This window comes from Micropterus dolomieu, linkage group LG04, assembly GCF_021292245.1.
Source record: "Micropterus dolomieu isolate WLL.071019.BEF.003 ecotype Adirondacks linkage group LG04, ASM2129224v1, whole genome shotgun sequence".
Classification (NCBI taxonomy): domain Eukaryota; kingdom Metazoa; phylum Chordata; class Actinopteri; order Centrarchiformes; family Centrarchidae; genus Micropterus; species Micropterus dolomieu.
The window spans coordinates 1,756,621-1,776,495 of NC_060153.1; the positions used below are offsets into that span (position 1 = coordinate 1,756,621).

The 19,875-nt window shown below is 39.7% G+C and overlaps 3 protein-coding genes across 5 annotated transcripts in view; 1 reads left to right on the plus strand and 2 right to left on the minus strand.

The window, feature by feature from the left end:
* Positions 1-651: 651 nt before the first annotated feature.
* LOC123970302 lies at positions 652-4,349 on the plus strand. Of its 3 annotated transcripts, none has more exons than XM_046048286.1 (4): positions 652-715; positions 823-984; positions 2,229-2,493; positions 2,685-4,349. In XM_046048286.1, the coding sequence occupies exons 2-4, from the start codon at positions 956-958 to the stop codon at positions 3,354-3,356; spliced, it is 966 nt and encodes a 321-aa protein (XP_045904242.1). In that variant the 5' UTR covers positions 652-715; positions 823-955; the 3' UTR covers positions 3,357-4,349. The 3 variants fall into 3 exon arrangements, with proteins under 3 accessions (XP_045904242.1, XP_045904244.1, XP_045904243.1); XM_046048288.1 differs by having other exon boundaries at positions 659-715; positions 823-923; XM_046048287.1 differs by lacking the exon at positions 652-715 and having other exon boundaries at positions 722-923.
* Positions 4,350-4,814: 465 nt separating this feature from the next.
* On the minus strand, positions 4,815-6,762 carry LOC123970303 (G-protein coupled receptor 4). The gene is made up of 3 exons (XM_046048289.1): positions 6,629-6,762; positions 5,988-6,392; positions 4,815-5,391 (listed from the first exon to the last, which is right to left on the minus strand). Exons 2-3 carry the CDS (start codon positions 6,366-6,368, stop codon positions 4,861-4,863), a joined length of 912 nt encoding a protein of 303 aa, XP_045904245.1. The 5' UTR covers positions 6,369-6,392; positions 6,629-6,762; the 3' UTR covers positions 4,815-4,860.
* Positions 6,763-13,008: 6,246 nt separating this feature from the next.
* sun2 (Sad1 and UNC84 domain containing 2) overlaps positions 13,009-19,875 on the minus strand; it is a 25,352-nt gene continuing 18,485 nt past the window's right edge. Inside the window, exons 12-18 of the mRNA XM_046047952.1 lie at positions 18,478-18,672; positions 18,213-18,350; positions 17,861-17,957; positions 17,526-17,641; positions 17,099-17,272; positions 15,985-16,074; positions 13,009-15,763 (exon numbers count right to left, since the gene is read on the minus strand). Coding sequence (XP_045903908.1) covers positions 15,647-15,763; positions 15,985-16,074; positions 17,099-17,272; positions 17,526-17,641; positions 17,861-17,957; positions 18,213-18,350; positions 18,478-18,672 — 927 coding nt within the window. The 3' untranslated portion in view covers positions 13,009-15,646. The remainder of the gene's footprint in view (positions 15,764-15,984; positions 16,075-17,098; positions 17,273-17,525; positions 17,642-17,860; positions 17,958-18,212; positions 18,351-18,477; positions 18,673-19,875) is intronic.

Sequence of the window (19,875 nt, forward strand, 5' to 3'; positions counted from 1 at the left end):
GCCCATACTGTTGTATGCCATTTTGATGGCTTTTGAATGGGTTGAACAAATCAAACCAAACAAAGTTCTAGTCTGTAGTAGTCTGTCTCTTTCCAGTCTTGAGTCAAGTGCATCCAGGAACTGCCAGGACTTATTACTCAAAATAATGACAATACAATCATGAGTACTAAAACAAGGCACTGAGGGTTCCTGCTCATACAGGCATTCTGGGTAATGAGACAATGGACAAACTAGCCAAACAAGCTGTTAAAAAAAGAAAACATACACATATTAAACTTCCAAAATCTGAGGGAAAGGGCGTTGTATGGAAGAAAATGAATAGAGGGGCATTTATTCAGTTCAAAATAGAGTGGGTGTTGTGAGAAAGACAGGAGGAAAATAAGGTAATAAGCTAATGAAAAGGACACATCAATTTGAAGGGACATTTTTATGGACATTGTCAGGTAGACTACCAGAAAATGTAAAACTTTATTATATTATTTATTATATATATTACAGAGAAAAGACATGAAGGAAGAAATGAAAACAGGAGCAGAGCAGCATTAAAGTGCATACGACACGGTGGAAGTGGAAGACTTATTTTTCTTCACACTGTAGGAGTTAACTAACTCCAGAAGATGGCAGTGCCGCTATACTAAGGATGCCAGCTGCCGTTGAACCACAACGAAGAAGGAGGAGGCGGAAGAAGTTTTTATATACAGTCTATGGAAGAAATGTATGAAAAAGTTGCTGACAATTAAAAGGGAGGCATGAGCCATCATTATTCAGGGGCGGGAGTGTTTTCTGTCAGCCAATAATTTTAAAATGTTTGTTTTGTCTCAGTAGACCGATGTGGAAAAGCGGAACCGCTGTCTCTATTTTGATAACTATTTCTGCCAATTACGCGTCGTTTTACTACAAGCCGAGAGAAACCAGGAAAACAGGTCGGTTTTAGACCAATTTCTTGCCTTTCTTTATGCTGTTTACAAGGTTCATTGTTAGAAGGTAGGTCAGCTCAACTTATTTGAATTATAAACGTTATAATACCCTCTACCCCGACGGTCTCTTGAGTGGACAGATTGTTAAACCAAACTACTTAATAAAAACATGTGTTTTATGGCAGTGCAGTATTTTTTCACCGTAAAAATGTTAGTTACACTAACACCGAGGCTCTTTTCTGATTTACTTCGATTTACAGGCACAATCGGCGAACATTTTCTAGTAGCCCACATTTCAGTACAATGTGTGACCTTTGTTAACGTCGAGATAATATGAGGAAACTAACAGGTGTCCTTACTAAAAGCATCTGGCGTGTAACTGTCACAGTGTTGTAGCTAACCATGATAAATCAGAGATCAAAATGTTTTGTCTTTGTCACTAGCTAACGTTACATTATACAAAGTACAAGGTAGATTCAGCATGTCCTCGCGGCCCAAACTTTCACCAACGTCACATGGTTATGATGTAATATGTCATAAGATGTTGGAATAGTTTTAGAACTGATATAACTGTTTACATTGATTCAATTTTGTATTCAGAAATTGCATATAATGGCTTATTAAAAAAAAACAATCTTTCTACTTTTTGGGAAAAAGTGAAATTTAAACAACTAGGCTATAATGCTTTTATAAGTATTTTTAGACATTTTGTATATATTTCTAATTTTAATACTTTTAATTTATAATTTTAATTAGTTTTTAAAGGTATTTTTAGAAAAATGTGTTGAAAGATGTAAAGCATCAAATGTAAAAGTAGGCAATATGCTACCTATGGTTCATTAATACTCGCCTAAAGTACTCACTGAAGTAAAACCAGACGTGTACATCCACTGATACCCTCTACAATGTATCTCCCTTACTTTGTTTTTCAGACAAACTGCAGCTTTTTGACAGCACATTTTGGAATAAATGTTATATTATACAGTAACAAATATAGCTTAATCCTAAAGTTCAACTTTTTTCCTTATGAGTTCACAGTGGTTGGTTGCTTTTTATATGCAACATTCATGAAAAATGTATTTGAGCTATGAAAAATACAAAACTTTACCTCACTTTAAGGTGTTACTATTTCCCCAAATAATTTGAGGGATTGACTTCTGCTTTCTTTTCTGTTGTGTTTATTTTATTTATTAATTTAAATGTATTAGTGTCAGTCTTTTCAATTAAATAAGAATATAACATAATGTTATACTCGATTTTTACTACTTTAAAAACTGTTACCTCACTTAAATTTTCTCATGCTTCTGCCAGAATGTCCTCCAGTCTTCCCCGTCATGTCATCTGGGAGTCAGAGGGGCTGGTGGCCTACCTTCATCCCAGGCCCTGGACCCCTGGCTCAGTTATCCTGGAGCGTAGCACTCCTGGCAACCTGGGAGGCAGCATCTTCCACCTGGAGAAGCAGGAGTATTTATCTTGGCTGTTCGGGGCAAGAGCCGTTGCAGAGCTGCTGTGTGACAGGCTGGCAGTTCAGAGGTGTGCACTGATCAGCAGACCCCACAGAGGTAGACCTACCCAGGTGAGTGTTTGTTTGATCACTGGATAGACTGATACATTACAACCAGTGCATAGAAAGTGATATTTTAGGATTTAAACAACTTGTAAGTGAAGTGTTGCCCAGATTGAATTGTATTTGTTTTGTAGTCAAGCATTTGTGTCATGATATAGTGAAGACAGTAACTAAATGTACATTTCTTTTCTTTTCCACAGATCCGTGTCCTCCCTCTACATGGACTGGAAGCAGAGTGGCGCCCTCACCTGGCAGAAGAAGAGAAGCACAATGCCCACGACCCAGGGTACTGCACTTCCAAGAGCGCTCCCCGATGGAGTGACTCCAGCCTGACTGAAATCCAGGTAAAGATTCGAGCCAAGCTCCCGTTGCCTGACGCCCCGCCTAATCTGACTTTCCTCGGAGACGATCCAGCTCACCCTGGACTGTTTTCGCGCATTGTTCGTGGGGAGGAGCAGCATTGGCGGGTGTGGGAGGATGAAGGTCAGGTGGCCTTTCTCACTCCTTTCCCCAACTCCCCTGGCTTTACTGTGCTGGTCCCACGCCGACCTTTGACCTCTGATATATTCAGGCTAGAAAAGGGAGACTATGAGAAACTGGTGCTGGCAGCCTGGAAGGTGTCCAGGCTTCTTGAGGAGGGGTTGGGTGCTTGGGGGGTGGGGCTTGTTTTTGAGGGTTTTGAGATTGACTACGCTCACGCCAAATTGATACCACTGTTTCTACCTTCATCGTTGGGGACGGAAGATGACACCAATGAACTGCCACCTCCCAAGTTTTACCCCACTTATCCTGGATATGTGACCTCAGAAGATGGACCTGAAGCCAGCCCGGGAAGTCTAAAGGAACTACACATCAGAATTACTCAGATTTAATGCTGTTAGTTATAGATTGATTTCCTACTCATGTACTAAACCCTTAATGGTTACTTTTAGCTGTAAAGGAATTCCTTCCTGCCTTAGTGATTAACACAGATTGTTTAACATCACAAAAAATGCTTAATTTGCTACTGCAGATATCTAACAATCCAAAATTGACAAATTCTGAAAGATAATCATTTAATTCAGAAGTCTAACATCTTAAAAAAAATATGATCATGGCAAGGCTGCATAAACTGCGAATTAAATATTAATGTGCCTCTGTCAATTTCAGAAGTTGCATTAAACTCTAATAAACTGACTAAAAGGGAATTAAAAAAAATCTTTTTTTTTTGTGGAGATTCTAAGTGAATTACAGCAGATGTTTTGTAAGAAGACTCTCCTTTCTGTCTGCTTCAAGTTATACATTTCTACATTCATTTGGAAGTTTAATATACCAAATAAGACACATTAGTTAAATGTAAAGTTGTTTTTATACATTCGATGAAAGTATTTGTGTAAAACTCTGTTTTTATAATCAAAATGGGAAATGCAAAGACAAACCATTCTGCAGTTTAAAATTCTTTCACACATTTACTTAGGATGACAAACAAAAGTTAGTATTATTTAAAATTCCTACATATCCATTCTGAAGAAAAACAATGTCAACCACATATATTAGTAACAGTGAGTTATATTACCCTACATTTTTTTGAAAATTCAGTCACCTGGTTTAAAAAAAAAAAGACTCAGTCAGCGGACTCTTTCAGGGGACGTGTTACTTAATTTGCGTAATACAGTCATTACACTGCCAATGTGTGTTTCTTTATTCATTACAGTGTGATACATAGTTTAACCATTATAATCTGCATGCACACTCATTACACTGTTGCTAATTGGTCCCACAGTGTGTTTCTGATTATGAGGCTTAATTAATTACTGGCTAAGTGCTTGATTCGTGCTCTGTAAACCAGTTTCTGCCCCAGGCTACTATTAAAATGGACAAAACAAGGTGTATGTTTTAATGAGAAGGGTAATACTGTTTTCTATAGAAGATGGAGAGAACAAACTAAACTCTAAAAAATAATCTTGGTTCAAATGATTTCGATCCATTTTGTTTATTAAACGAAAAATTAGATGTTCTTAATCTAACTTTTCTTGTGATTTTGATTGCATTGGATCTATTGAAGCTACATTTGGAAGAAGATTGTAGCTAATACCTATACGCTGATTGTTTTACCTTAAATAACATTGTCTTAGAACTGACTATATACCAAAAATCTACAGGGAATGTGATGGGAAAATGCATCATTCTTGTCCAAATTAAGTAATTTAGCTCTGTTCTGTTCTTGATGCAAATGTACTGTGCTGCCCTCAGATAATAGTACATTTTTGTGGCATAATAATTTTTAATAGGATATAAACATATACATATGTAGTTATTGCATTTTGGCTTTGTAGGGCACATTTGTCTAGTTGGTCCATGGTTAAAATGGGAATAGGGATAATTTATGAAGCTTGATCACACCTTCACAACATGCGGCTTCTTGGAGAAACTCTGTCCACAGCACCTGCCGTCCACGCGATCCATCTTCGTGATGTAGAGGAGAGGCTCAATGCTGCAGCTCAGATCCATGATAGAGAACACACTAGTGCTGATCTGGCAGCGGAACGCCACGTAGGAGTAGTATGACGCAAAGGGCATGAGAGCCACGACCGGCAAGTAGTTTCCCACGATGATGGCCAGGATGATCAGCACCATCTTGAAGGCCTTCTTCTTCACCGGGTGCATCTCCTCTTTTCCCACCACAGAACGTCTAAGGACCCAGATGATGGAGATGTTGCAGAAGACCATGACTGCAAAGGCAAAGAGGATGACGACGCTGAAGACGTCGTTGACGCTAATGACTCCCAGGATGCACTTGGTGAGGCCGTAAGCCAGGATGAGGCCCCAGACCACCACAGAAAGGCCAATGCGGATCTTATTGTCTCGAATACCAGTGAACAGCACTGGGTGAACCACAGCTATGTAGCGGTCTAGGCAGATACACACCTGGAACACCAGTGAAGGAATATCATCAGGAGAAAGTGCCCAGACTCACATTTTAAAAAAATACTAAACAGTGTCGGCCCTCGGTTGTTTTTATATTTATAGGCAGACATGTACTTTCTGAGTCTAAAATGAACACAAATAGGTAGGAAATCAGAAGTAAGCTTCTTATAGGTGTACTTTTGATTGCCTCTTCCACAGAATAACACATGAAAGTGTTAATGACACTTCAGACTTCACATAGAGCTAAGTTGATTCAAGTTCAAGAACTTGTCATTGTGCTAGCACAACAAAATTGCATCTACCTCAAATTGTGCATTATGTTTAAGACTTAAAATATAAGCAATATAAAATACAGAATATAAGCAATATATAGTATAACATACAATTAACAAGGTGCAAAAAGCATCAGCAGAAGGGAAGTGAAGGTGCAGTGTGACAGATATTATGGTTATGGTGTCTTGCGGTTGGTGTAGAAATGCTGCACATAATCAGCGGCTTGAAATGTATACTCTATTATAGCCTAGCCACATGCTTTGAGTTTCACAGGACCCTGTATGTGTATGCGCTGGCATCCAGTATTACATACAAATACTCACCAGAAAGAGTGGTGCCATGTCCTTGATGCCATATGCTAACCTCTGAGAGTACCAAACGCGACTGTCATCCAGCAGCAGACGGTTTACCAACTCTATGGGCGTCATTAAGCAGAAGTAGGCGTCCAAGATGGCCAGGTTGAAGATAAAGATATCAGAGGTGGACGCGTCACTTTTCTTGGTGATGATCTGCCAGATGACCAGGATGTTACATGGTGTCCCCACTGCCAGGTTGAACACCTTGACCCCGAAGTAGAAAATGAAGCTGTAAGGGGCTACTGCGCATACCGGGAACTGGTACCATGGAGGAGGTCCACGGGGGCCACCAGTGGTAGTGGAGTTCACGTAGACATTGGTGGTAGTGTTCAGAGTGGTGTTGAACATTGTGGGGAAGAAGGGCAGGCTGGACTGGAAGAGAAAGAAAGGAGAGTAAAGGGTTAGTTTTGATTATCTACATTTCATTGTTGTACATTTGACCACTTAAGAGTCATAGTTGTGTCTGGGATCTAAAAGTAATTTCCCAAGTCTAAGGCACCATCATGCAAAAACGTATTATTTATTCTATACAGTCCTGCATAAATGCTCCATACAGAACATCTCACAGAGGATTCAGTGGAACCAGACATCACATCAACACATCTCACCTTAACAGAGGTCAGTGTGCTAAGTCCCAGTCTTCTTCACTTTTGCACAACGTTCTTGCATGTAGCACCAGATCACTGTGGCCAGGGGCTTATAAACACACTCCACAGGAACTAATGCCATTGTTGGTTTGGCCAGTGTGCGGGACAATGGGTATCTCTCCTCACTGTGGTGTCCAACCCAAGCTGTGATTGGGTAGTAAATCAAAATACAGTTGCTGAGACATCTTCAGTGATTGGAGGGTTAGGATATATACAAAGGGGCGTGTATAGGTTGAGTTAGATAGTGTGTGCCCACGTTGAAGTAGACTTATACATGCTGCAGGGGCAAATATTAATGTCTTTTTATCATATTAGTCTTTGAGTAAGTTATGTGTGATGGAAACTCTGTCTTTGCATTCAGGGCTCCATGAGTGTTGAACAACATGCCTTAGGAAGCAGTGGTAATAGTGTTGTTGTTATTTCTTTATTTTATCTTTTGTGACGCTTGTCTGTAGTTTTGCACTTTTTGAAACTGTAAACATTTTACCTCTGCAATACAGAGGTTTGTATGTTTTAATACCCTGCGAAGCACATTGAACTATCTTGGTGCATGAATTCTGCTATACAAATAAAGTTGACTTGCATTGTCTGTACCGTCCCTTAAATGGTCCTTTTGTGTGGCAAGGAGGTGTTTGAGTTCATATGCATTAAGCATGTCCCCAGTTGTTGCATTATAAAGACATCCTTCTTATAGTTTTCCCAAGCCACTGGCCTGTGGACACTTTTTATGTTTCATGTTTAGGAGTAAAAAGGGTAATCTGATCCCAGGTATGTTGCTATGGGTAGTTTGTATCTACAGTAGCACTGCAGCTGAACATTTGATCTCAGTGATGTAACGGTACACTGTTCAGTAAACAGGTGATGCAAGGTAAGCATAAATGAGAAATCTAATGCAAGGTGTTACTAATGTGCCCAGACTGTGTTAAGTGTTGAGAAAACCACCTGTTGGGAATACGAGCTTGCAAAGTCAAGACAAACACCCACTCACATAAATAATGCTGTGTGTTTCATAACATTTAAATTGCACAACCCATCACTTTAAACACAATCTCTCACTAGTCTAAGAAAATAATCCCTGACAATGTTTTGATGGTTACCTCCGATGGGGCTTCAGATGTTGAAATTATAACAGAAAGCTTGCCGAACAAACTGACGGTGTGCAGTTTTAAAGATGGGGATACAGGGTCTGGTGAAGGATGCTATCACGTTGCACTAAAGGAAATGTAAGATCCTGTATTTTTGATCCTAACTAATACAAGTGAGCCTCTGGTGCTTCAGTTTTGATCATTCTTTTTAAAATCTCACCTAAATTACTCACCTTTATGTAAGTGCAACATAAAATCGGAACCTCTTTAATTTAGATGGAAACTTGGTTGCACTAGAACACCACATTAATAAATATACACAGGTTTACACACACATACATAAGCCAGTATGTCAGGCCATGTTAACAGATACATAAGATAATGAGAACAGGTGGAAAACAGGTTCATATAAACAAGTCTAAAGCAGCAATCTGTAACTTGCATGTTCAAATAAAAGATGTTCTAGTGTTATGTTTTATAAGTTGATTCAGTTTTCTGTTGCTGGCATGCAGCAGGCCTGATGTGAATTCTAATAAGTTATTTACTGAAGGACATGGGCTTAGCACCAAATTCTGGACCCTGTACATGCATTCGCTATGGGCCCCTCCAGGCCTCCACGGCTATTCCTTCTAGTATCTCTGTGGGCCCTCCTCACATAAGGGCCCTGCATACTCAGTCCACTATCCCCCCTTGTCCTCTGCACCTGCTGAAAAGGGATTAAATTAAATCATTAGACTGCTAGACCCAAGCACATTTAACAACTCTCCACACTACAGATGGAGATAATAATGATGAAATTTAAAAACATTCAGCTATGAACAGAAAGTAACAGGCAAATACTTTAAAAGGAAAGTCTCAACAACAAGCTGACTTATCCCTGCACCCTCAGAGCCAGACCAAGAATAAGCAGATTCTCTCTTTCATCAAGTCAAATCAAAGTTAAGTTGTCTTTCAAAAGGTCACATTGTGTGTTACACTGGACAAGGTGTAATGACTCTTCTTAAGACCAGAAAGAGTTCAATTTGGTGATGATGATACTGACTTACGTGCACTTGTAGTGGCCTAAAAAACACAACATTGCATTTACATGCATCAATCCACAAATACATTCAACATGGAGGTAGTAGGGATAGATCATCTGTCAGTTTTGATTGTGGTTATTCAAATGTAGGAAATAAATCTCCCTGAAGAGTCCGGTTTCTGTCAGGAGGTTGTCTGACACAGCACTGATCTCTGCCTGAATCCCGGTGGTGAAGAACGCTTTGATAAAGGTAAAGTAATTGTAAATGTTGCTATGAAGGAAGCGTTTTTTTCCCATTCACTTAAATACGAAGCCTCACGAATGTACCATTGAATATTTTGTTGAAAAAAACACAGTTTGCCCATTTTTGGGAGGAAAATCGTTACCTATATCCAAAATAATGTAATTGTTTAGTTTTTTTTTGGAATTTGTAAAAATACAAAAAAAACTTTTCACAAAAAGAAGCTGGTAAATGACTATGTTTCATACATGGACAAAAACTATTGATTTAGTAGATAACCGTTGGATAACTACCTTCAGACCTGTGCATCTTTTGTGATTATGTTGTAAATGTCTGTACTTCCTGTTGGTTAGCTTACAAACTATACACTTAAGACTTCATGGCATGGTGGTGCAGTGGTTAGCACTGTCCCCTTACAGCAAGAAGGTTGTGGGTTCAAACCCCGGAGTTTGCATGTTCTTCCCGTGTCTGCATGGGTTCTCTCTGGGTGCTTGATTAGGTGTGAACGTGATTGATTGTTTGTCTATGTGTGAGATTGTTGCGTTCTGAGAGACATGAAAGTTAAAAGTTAAATTCTTGGCATTTCACCTGGACAGGCGTGGTTTTGTAGGATGCAGCAGTGCCGGCTTCTGCGAGCACCGTGACTACCTCAGGCCTTGCTTTGAATGCATAACTTTTCAAAGATGGAGGGTGAGTTAGCCTATGTTTTGTACAAAGAATGCACGTTACTAGCCTACTTTTTCACTCAGGCCATCTAATGTCAATAGCCTATATTTTAGCTCTATGTAGGCATAGTTGTAGGCTAGGCTACATATTTTCCAGTAGCCTAGTATGACATTATAGTAGTCATAGTTGCGGTTGCTGCCAACTGAAGGCTAAGGAGCAGGTGGATCTTTGTAAATCCATGATTAGAAAAAATCGTCTTTGTTTGAAATTAGGCTACAATTAGGTGTGAGGTTTCCTGTACGTTTAATCTTGGGGTAACTGGAAAGACTGGTTAGCCTAATAAACAGCATGTTAGGCTATGGTTTTGGCTAATTTATCCAAAAAGGGATGAGACGACCCCATGCAAGCCTTTATAGACTAGGCCTAAAGAAAACAGCCAATGGGAATGCACATCAGGCACACAACACCAACGGACGTCAGGCACGGCCTCCGGGTGAAATACCAAGTTTAAAGGGAGTCCCCATCATCACAATGATTCCTAATCCGCTCAGACAGAGAGACTGAGTAAATGGCAACACAAACTGTGGTTTTATTGGACAGCTCACATGAGCTTGTGTAACCTCAGCAAAAGAAACTGGACTGGAAACTATATGCGTGCCCAAAGACAAAACATTCTGTAGCATAACCGCACGTTTGACAACAGAAATGTTCCCATAACTATGAAAAGAAAACTATGATGACAATAATGATGTAAATGCGTGGCAACAGAGTGGATTTGCATCATATTTACAAGCTAGGCAGACAAAAGAACACCTGGCATAAGATAAATTGAATACTTATGCAAAAGAAAGAAAGTTTTTTGGATGTATGTCATTTCAGTGTTACGCCTACCTACTTCCTCCCTGATCAGGCATGGTGGTTGTCAAGGCTGGAAACAGGCACATTCAGAATATATATAGAAAAAAAAAACATTTTTAGATAAGAAATTTTTTTTTTTGACCAAGACTATATTTTGTTTAGTAGAGAGGGCAGAAAAGAGTACCGGCAGCTTGTGAGAAGTGCCGGTGAGCTAGAAAAGCCATATCATTTTTATGGTGAGAACATTGTGTCAATATCGTGTTTAGCTTGTTGCTGACCCTAAGTAACCAAAAAATCAAGTATTTCAGGTTCAATGTATAATATTGAGCACTGAAGCTTTAAAAGGAAAAGTTGTGCATTGTGAAAATATATATAAAGTATCTCTGTTTTGACAGACATTGACAGCACCTCGACCTTAACTCAGCCACGGTGATGGAAAACTTTAAGGTTAACGGAACCATCAATCCCAACAACATATTCGAGAGTGTCCAAGATGTTGTCTGGTACTTCCTGCCCACTGTGGTCATAGTGCCACCACTGGGGCTGCCAGCCAATGGTCTGGTCATTCGCCTCCTGCTGGGCAAACCTGGGATCTGCTCCACCTCAGAGATCTTCACACTCAACCTGGCACTATTCGACATGCTGTTCTGCTTCATGGTCCTTGTTGAGTACATCCGTTTCCTGTGCAGTCCAACAATGGAGTCTGCTAACTTCCTGGCTTGGGGTTTGAATCAAGCAGGGGGGCCGATGTTGCTCTGCATTTCAGGTTTGGACAGCTACGTGGCCGTCTGCCATCCGCTGGTCTTCCTCCGGCTCAAGGACCCTAAATTGCGACTGTCGTTGTGCTTGGTCGTGAGTGCCATGACGGCTGCTTGTTGCTGTCTGGTGAAGACCGCCTCAGGGTTCAAGTGGAATGTGATATTGGCGCTCCTGTGCAGTGCCATAGTGATCATATCAACCTGCAACATCCTGATTCTCAAGTCACTCCGCAAATCAGGGCCCAACGGGAAGGACGTCCATCCAGTGAAAAAGCGAGCATTCAAGATAGTATTGACTGTGTTTGTGCTCATCAACGTCCACTACCTCCCCCCCGTCACTGAGTACATGCTGAGGCAGTTTGGTCCCAGGTATTTCAAGCCCTTCTCAGTTGTCACCGGTGTTTCCTACACAGCTCTCTCTCTGGGCAGTTTCATTCAGCCTCTGACTTATCTTGTCCGGACCAAACAGCTACCCAAGATATTTCACCACAGCTCAGCTGCTGAGGGAAAAACTTAAGAGCAGCCCAACCTTCATGACATGTAGAACCACATATAAGGGAAGAGCTGGACTGTAAACTGGGCCAGCATTTATCAAGCTTCTCAGATTTACTCATAAGAACACTGCTAAGAATTGACTTAAGAGTAAAAAAAAATCTTGACTCAAAGCTGTGTTTAAAAGTTAGTTATTAAGCATCGTAGTCTTAATTTGTGTGAAGTGTAGGACTAAATCTTAAGGGTCAGCCTTAGTGCTAATTCACGACACTTTGCTGTGCCGCAAACAGGATTTTACATGACGATGTAGCCAAGGACCAATCACTGAGTAGATTTCCTTATTTAAGAATATTCTCAGATAAATTCACATTGAATGGTGAAATTCCTAAGAGGAGTTTACGTTCAACAGACATTTGACAATTAAGTATTTTTAAGAGAATACATTATGTACATTGGCTACGTTCAGACTGGAGATGAAAGATAATATGAGCGCCATCTCAAAGAGACAGGAGCTTCTACAGCTTGTTTCAGACAGGCTGAAATAAGGGCTTGCATGAAGGGCCAGTATAAGATAGAAAATTATTGTTCACAGAACTACAATATAGGACTGGAAATGCAGTATAATAGGTCTCCTTTAAGAAACATTCTTCCTCTCTGTGCAATATTCGTGCACGTCTGTCTCCACAGCGCCATCAAAAGCCCCTACTGGCAACTCCTAACAACTTGAGGGACCTCTCGAGCTGTCTTAAATACCTGTGAGAGTAAGAATGATTCTTAGCTTTAAGAAATTTGATTACTTGCTTTTATACTTAAGTTTGAAAGTAGGAGTAAATTTCATGAAATCTCAGCACTTAGTACTAAAACGGCACTTTGAGAAGCTTGATAAATACCGGCCCTGGATGGTGAGATGACAATATAATAACACTTTATATATTAATAACCTAAATGCTATATTGTTGTTATATATAGATATTTTTGAGAATTCCCTCTGGTGACACTTAAAGGTTAAAAAGTTGTGGTGGTAGTTATTTTATGCCTTTTAATGCTTGTATGCAAACCAGTTTTTATGTGTATCTATCTTTTCAATCTTTCTCTAATTTTGTCATATTGCCTTTCAATATGCTATGTAATAAGCATGTTTTCATTTTTTTCTCTTACAAAATTCAACATGCAACATTAGAAAGTACAACTTTATAAAACAATAAATGCAACGACAAAAGTAAATCACAATGTTTTATTTAATGTATCATCAATCCTACTTTGGCTTACAAAAAGGCATTGATAGTCAAATACTCAGGAAGTATCTGACAGATGAATCTGTTTCATTAACCCTTTCATGCAAGAATGATTAAATCCCAAAGTAAGTTTATATGATTATTTTACTTTTAAACAAGTGAAAAATTATCAGTCAAAGAGCAAAATGTACAAGAACACACAAACATTTTTTACCTGTCTGGTTTTCTAAGAATAAAAGGATTTAACAGTTATTCCTGAGCTACCTGGTTTATCTCTTCTTCCCTCTGCTATTTTAAATTTATGATGCAATATCTCAAACAAAGACGATAATCAAACGGACAATGCTTTGGGGTCCGCCACATGGTGGTTGGGATATGGCACTATAATTTAAATGCTTCCAAATATTTGTCCATTGTAGTGGACGTCATGCATGAAAGGGTTAACAAAAAACCACAAACAATTGTCAGCAATGGCAATTAACATCTTTTAGGCTTTAAATTAAACACATATTATCAGATGTGTACGGAGAAGAGAAGAACCTAGTTAAATTCTCAAACTAAAACATTGTGCTGTGTTGCTTGTACAGCTTTACACTAACAAGAACCTAAGATAATTACACTGTCTCTAGTGTGTGTTCACAAAAGAGCATGTTTACACAGAGATACAAACATTCAGACCGTACAGGCTATTCAACAGCTTTCAAATATGAAAACAAATGTTTCACCTATGAGATACATTGTACTGTGTACAGTGTATAAGAAAGCATTTTCCATCACCTGCATTTCAAAAGCAAGTCAAATTTGAATTCAGCATTAAATAAAAGAGGGTCTACCATGAGGAATTTCAAGAGATTCTTAAGCACTGCAAATGATGCAAATGATTTTGCATAATTATAACTGGTTTTGCAAAAAGGTACTTGATGAATTCAATAAAATTAACTGAACTTGAACTGTACCAAAGTCCTTGCATTAATTACAATTATCATCAGTTTAAATAAACGCAAAAATGCAATACACTTATTATATGAAAATATTTTATATCCACCCCACAAACAAAAAAAAAAAGGTTACAAATATGGTTACATCTTCACCACCGCATGTCTCGTAAAATAGCTCATTTATGACTAGTATATTATTATAGTACATATTTAATAGAGGAAATTAGCAAGAAATTATTTTACCTGAAATCACCTCTAGTGCACTTCCTAATAAGAAAAATTATCAAATATTTTCTCCACCATCTCCTGTCTAAATGTACTGTACAACAAACAAAGAACACATGGGAAATGACTGAATGACACTGATGTACACACTTCTGTTGTGTGCAGTCTAAACAATATTTGTGTGAACAGCTACTATTTTAGAGATATTGAATCATAAACTTGACGGACATGTCTAGCATGTTGGAAAGTAATAAATACACATATTTCTTTCCTGGCTGTGTAGCTCATACAAAAAAAACAAGTGTTATGTACAAGGATGTAGATACACAGATGTCACGAAGTCAACATGACGTCTTCCAAAGAGGTTAGAAAAAGAGGTTTTCAAGTATTTAAGTACCGTGATTAAGTTATAAAATCAAAACTGATGAATTACAACTTGCTAAAAGAGAAAACAAAATAAATGTTACAAAGTTGCATATTTTACCTTTTATAGGAATATGAAATTAAATTAAATTTAACAGTAACAATACTGATTACAAAACATTCACTGCTGCCCTCTGTATAATTTCTACCCATTGTTCATAGGATGGTATATCCTGTTAGTGACAACATCAGCAATAACCAAAGATCCTAAGAGTTACCTGTCAAAAATGGCATTCCAACCATTTAAGATAACTGGAAATTAACAAGCCTGATTGAGTACATCACAAACTAGAAAGATATTAAATACTGAAACATACTGAAACAAATTTAGTGCCAATAAAGGGACAGAGCATGATAGAAATACTTTTTTTTTTAACTTCATTAATGTCTTACTTATGTGTTGTAGCAGAAAGCCTTGAGGTGCAAGCTTGTAAACAAGTTGTTGCTCGTTTAAATACCAGGACCATGCAGGGAAATCTTGGTCCATAAAGTTAATTTGAAAACACTCTATTTTCTTTAACTTGCCAGAGAACCATTGAGCAAGAAGTTCAACACTTAAGTGGCCCAGTCGTGGTAACACATAAAGAAATGTCATTTTACTGGGAAGCTCCAGGGTATGATTGTGTGAAGTAGGAAAAACCTGAAATAGTAGAAATAATTCATAATAACAAAAGTTATAACATTATCTAGCAGTCTTATCTGACAGAGCATCAAGTTTCCAGAACTTTATGCTCTGACGTGGTTTTACTAGGTAGATTTTTTGGTTTTTGAAACACTCAACATTTATTAAATGTGTACACCTGAAATTGTGCACAAAAATAACCTCCTATGATTTCTGTCAACATAAAGCAACCCAAAACAAAGCAAAACCAGCTGACAGACATTACCCAACACTAAACACTTTTTCAGTAGTATTTGGCCCTGAACGCACCTCAGACAACCAAACTTAAGTTAACTTTTTAAATAGCATACTTTGTAAATGTACTTTCCGATATGTTGTAAAAAGACGCCACGTTGTGGTCAGTGAATCTGCTGTCTCATGTGGAAGCAATCTGTCCATGCACACGGAAGCGGTAAAGACACGTATATTCCACATGACCCCAGTTAGTGAGGACGCGCAGCTCCACAAATCTATACACCACGTCACTGGGGTTCTGCGGGGGGAGGGGGGCACAGAAGAAAAGATAAGAATAGAGAAGAAAGACAGAAGAGAAAGACAGAAAATGTAAGAGAATAGAGGAAAACAGTGCAGGAGAGATGATGATAAAAAAGACAAAAAAAATAGTCAGTTGTCAGATTGTTTGCATTTTCACAGTCCACACAACAGCAAGTAGTTCGGTAAAGTCCAATTCATATTTTCTCCGGTTTAACTCACAGGCAGCTTAAACGTCTGTGTTGGCTCTCCATTTTCATCATAAGTGAATGTCCCCAGCAGTGTTCCTTCTTCTGTGTCATCTCTCATTCCCTGAGGAAGAGAAATCTACTTCAGAGCGGTGAAGAAATCAGAATTGGTAAGCCGCTCTATGAGACTTAAATTTTTTCCCCCTTTGGTTTAATCACAGAGTGACAGGGCTTTAAAATTAGGGTTGCACGATATCGTCTAAATGTGATATTGCGATATTGATCATGAATATTGCAATAACGATATTCATTTCGATATTGTTAAACTCATGTAAAAACACAAGTTAATGAGCCCTGTTTCTGAGAAGTTACCCATTTGATCTCCGTTGTTTCGTTGTCTCTCTGAGCCACACTATCTTCTTACTTTTGTCCTTTCTTTTCTTTCATTTTTGCGACTCGTTTTGCTTTTCTTTTTTTCCCCCCCTTTCTCTCTTCACTCACTACTTTCTGCGACATTTTCGATATTTGACTGCACAACGTGCTATTGCAATAACGATATTCAGTCAATTTATTAAAGCCTCGCAAAATAAAAAAAATGGAGGGTGACCAACAGATTTACATTTTACAATCTGAATTATCATGATTTAAACAAAAAGCAGTCTCTGAAAACTTCCTCAAACACGATTCAGGTTTTATAACCACTGTAAGATGCAGCTTCATTAAGCAGATTACAGGCTGTGTCCTATGTAAGCTAATAATATTTTCCCACCCTCATTGCCTAATACCTGTAAGCTTTTAACAAATGCAAGAGCCAAACAGGCACAGCATTTTCTAATTATTCATCTTGAGGTAATGAGTTTAAAAGAACATTATACTTTTATTTTATTTCTAAACGACATTAAATTACATAAATGCCAAAATACTTTTTAAAGCTGCTATCGTCTAATTTTTTATTTTATTTTAACTTTTCTTTATATCTATTAATGAAAGAGGATTCAGGCAGTTTAGGTAGGTTTGTATTTGCTAATAATGTTTTGTTAGAATACACTAGAGCAGAGAGCGTGCAAGACATTCAATCCAGCAAATCACTTTTTATACAACACCATTCATGGGCAGCCATACTGCATTTCTAGGCTGGGAGCACTCACATAGACTTCAAAGTCTTTGGGGGCAGAGTCGATGCGGCCGGTGGGGGAGTTGTAGCGCGGCAGGTGGTCCAGTGTCACATGAGTTATCGTGATGGGGTGAGACAGAGAGATCACAAGAGTCCCCTGGACACCATGAAATGCCCAACATTTCCCTGGGAGCAGCACTGGGTAGCCCTGTCACAAAAAGAAGAGACAGAGCTTTTAGTACCTTCCCAAGTGGTAAAAAACTGGATAATTGTTTTCATTTTAAGAAACATTGAGAGAGGGGAGCAGACGAGAAAAGAGAGAAAGGTCAAATGTCTTAAGAAGATAGATGAGGGTGGAACGTAATGGACAATAAGTTGTTTAGGGAAAATAAAACAGATTTGAGGGGATAGATAGGACAGACTGGTAAGTTAGAAATAATACACAGAGAACATCATAATACCTGAATAACAGTGCGTGGGCTTTCAGATGGGTACCACAGAGGGAATCCAAACAAGGTCACACATGCTGAACGAATGCGATATGTCTCTGAACACCTTGTACTGATCACACTGGCACCTACACACACACACACACACACACACACACACACACACACACACACACACACACACACACACACACACACAGACAAATAAAAGATTTCCCCTTGTGTTCTCAGCCTTAAAAATACCCAAATATTTTTAGTCAAATTTGTTTGTTTTTGTAAGTGACTACAGAGAGAATAAATTATTGGTAAATAAAACCAAGTGACAGCGACATGAAGATATTCCCAACCTTGAGTCTCTAGTGCAAAGTCTGCAATTTTGTCAGCCATGGGACGTCCACAGTCTGAGCAGCTTCCTTTGTCACCGAGCCTGACAGCATCATGTTCCTGATTCACATTCACATACAGTACATATCGTGAGTATGTGTGCACCAAGTCAAATGTATCAACTTACGCCATGATGCAGACACACATTAACACTGAAATCAAATCATATAAGTAGTATTATTAAAAACGTATTAATACCACCACATGGCAGAGAAATAAAGCAATGACAGATTTTCTTGTGCTGTGATTATATTTATATGGGTTTGAGAGTTGGTAGGTGGTCCTGAAGATTATCTACTGTATCCCTAAAGCAACCTTGATGCGGTCAGTGAGCCACTTCTCCATGGCCTGCTGGAGCTCTGGGGTGAGACGGTTGTGGATGGGGTTGGCACTGGTATCAGGACAGGGGGCTGCAGGAGGCATCAGCTTGAAAGATGACCACTCCTGGGACAGCTACAAGAAACAGGCAGTCACATTATAGCCACATAATCTAAAGGAAACAGGTCAGGTTAGGAGATAACATGAACAAAACACAGGATTAACGAATGTCTTTTGTGTGCAGTTCTACCAACACTGTTACCTTGGTGGTCTGGGCCTCTAAAGCTTGGAGGCTGAGGCTGAGGCTGGCAGCAGCAGAGCGGCTGTCTGTCTGGTAATCCACCATCTGCATGCCTAACCGAGCAAGCTCCTGCTCCAAACGTAGCCGACTGTCCGAGTCCACAACCTCAAGCTTGGCTTTCATATCCTGAATGTCCTGCTGAAATCTCTCCTTCACCTGAGAGACAAATATATAATAGGGTCATTACTGGATTACTGACTGAGTGAAGAGTTGGGTGGTGTCAGGGAATCTGAATACAGCTATGGATCAGTCTTGAGGCTCTGGGGTGTAAGAGGTTACTGTTGCAGGGTTCTTGCACAATTTTTAAAGTCAAATTTAATGCTTTTTAAGACCTTTAAGGGCGCTTTCACACCTGTAGTTCAGTTCATTTGGTCCGGGCCAAGTGAAAAAAATGATGCACTGTTGCATTTTAGTTCTGGTCCGGTTCATGTTCACACTGCAGTTTTACAAACGAACCAAGAGAAGTAACCATGACGTTACACAGACTTACAGGTAGCTTGTTGATTGGACAGCTTTGACGATTGTCATCCTGCATCATCAGGACCCACGTGGGGAAATCAAATTCCGGTGACTGACAGAAGTTTATGCAACACTTTAATGTTTCTGATCTGTATTGCAAAGAACTCACAAAGTAATGATTTATTATAAGCATTAGGGCTGACCTCGAATAGTCGAAGATTCGATGGGCGGAGCCTGATTCGACTGTCAGTCTCGAAGTTGAAGCTTTGCAGTGCAACAAGGATTGTGCCATTTTGGCGATATGGGGGCGCTCAACGCCTGACTTTACGTAGAACTACCAGTTTTCTCCCAATAAGTAAATATACAGCCTATTACAATATACATTTCAACTGGAGTAAAGTTTTGGAAAATGTTCTTGACTGACAGATCGCGTTCCTTCATCGTTTTGTCGCTATGGTCACACACACACACACACACACACACACACACACGTTGGCTTTGATGGTGTCATTAATTATGAGGAGGGTTCTGGGGACTCGGGCTTGTGGCCTTTGCTCATTTCTGGGCGGGTAGTGTGTCCCTGGGCCTGGGGGCCCGTTGTCTCCTCTCCTCGCCTGGGCCCTCTTCGGCAGAGGTGAGGCTCCCGCTGCGTCCCCCTGCCAGCTCTTTCACGGTGGGGGCATTCGGGAGTCTCTGGGGCGCATGGCCGGTGTTGTCGGGGTAGGTTTTGGTGCTCCTCCTTGGGGGTGCTTGACTGGGGGGTGCTGGGCCCCTGTCCGGGGATGAGATCGGCCTCGGGGGCTGCTGTCACTGCCTGCACTGTAGGGAGGGATGCCTCTGGCTGGGCTGGGGGACCGTTGGACTGGTTCTCCCGCGTTATCGCTCCCTGGCGGCAGGGAG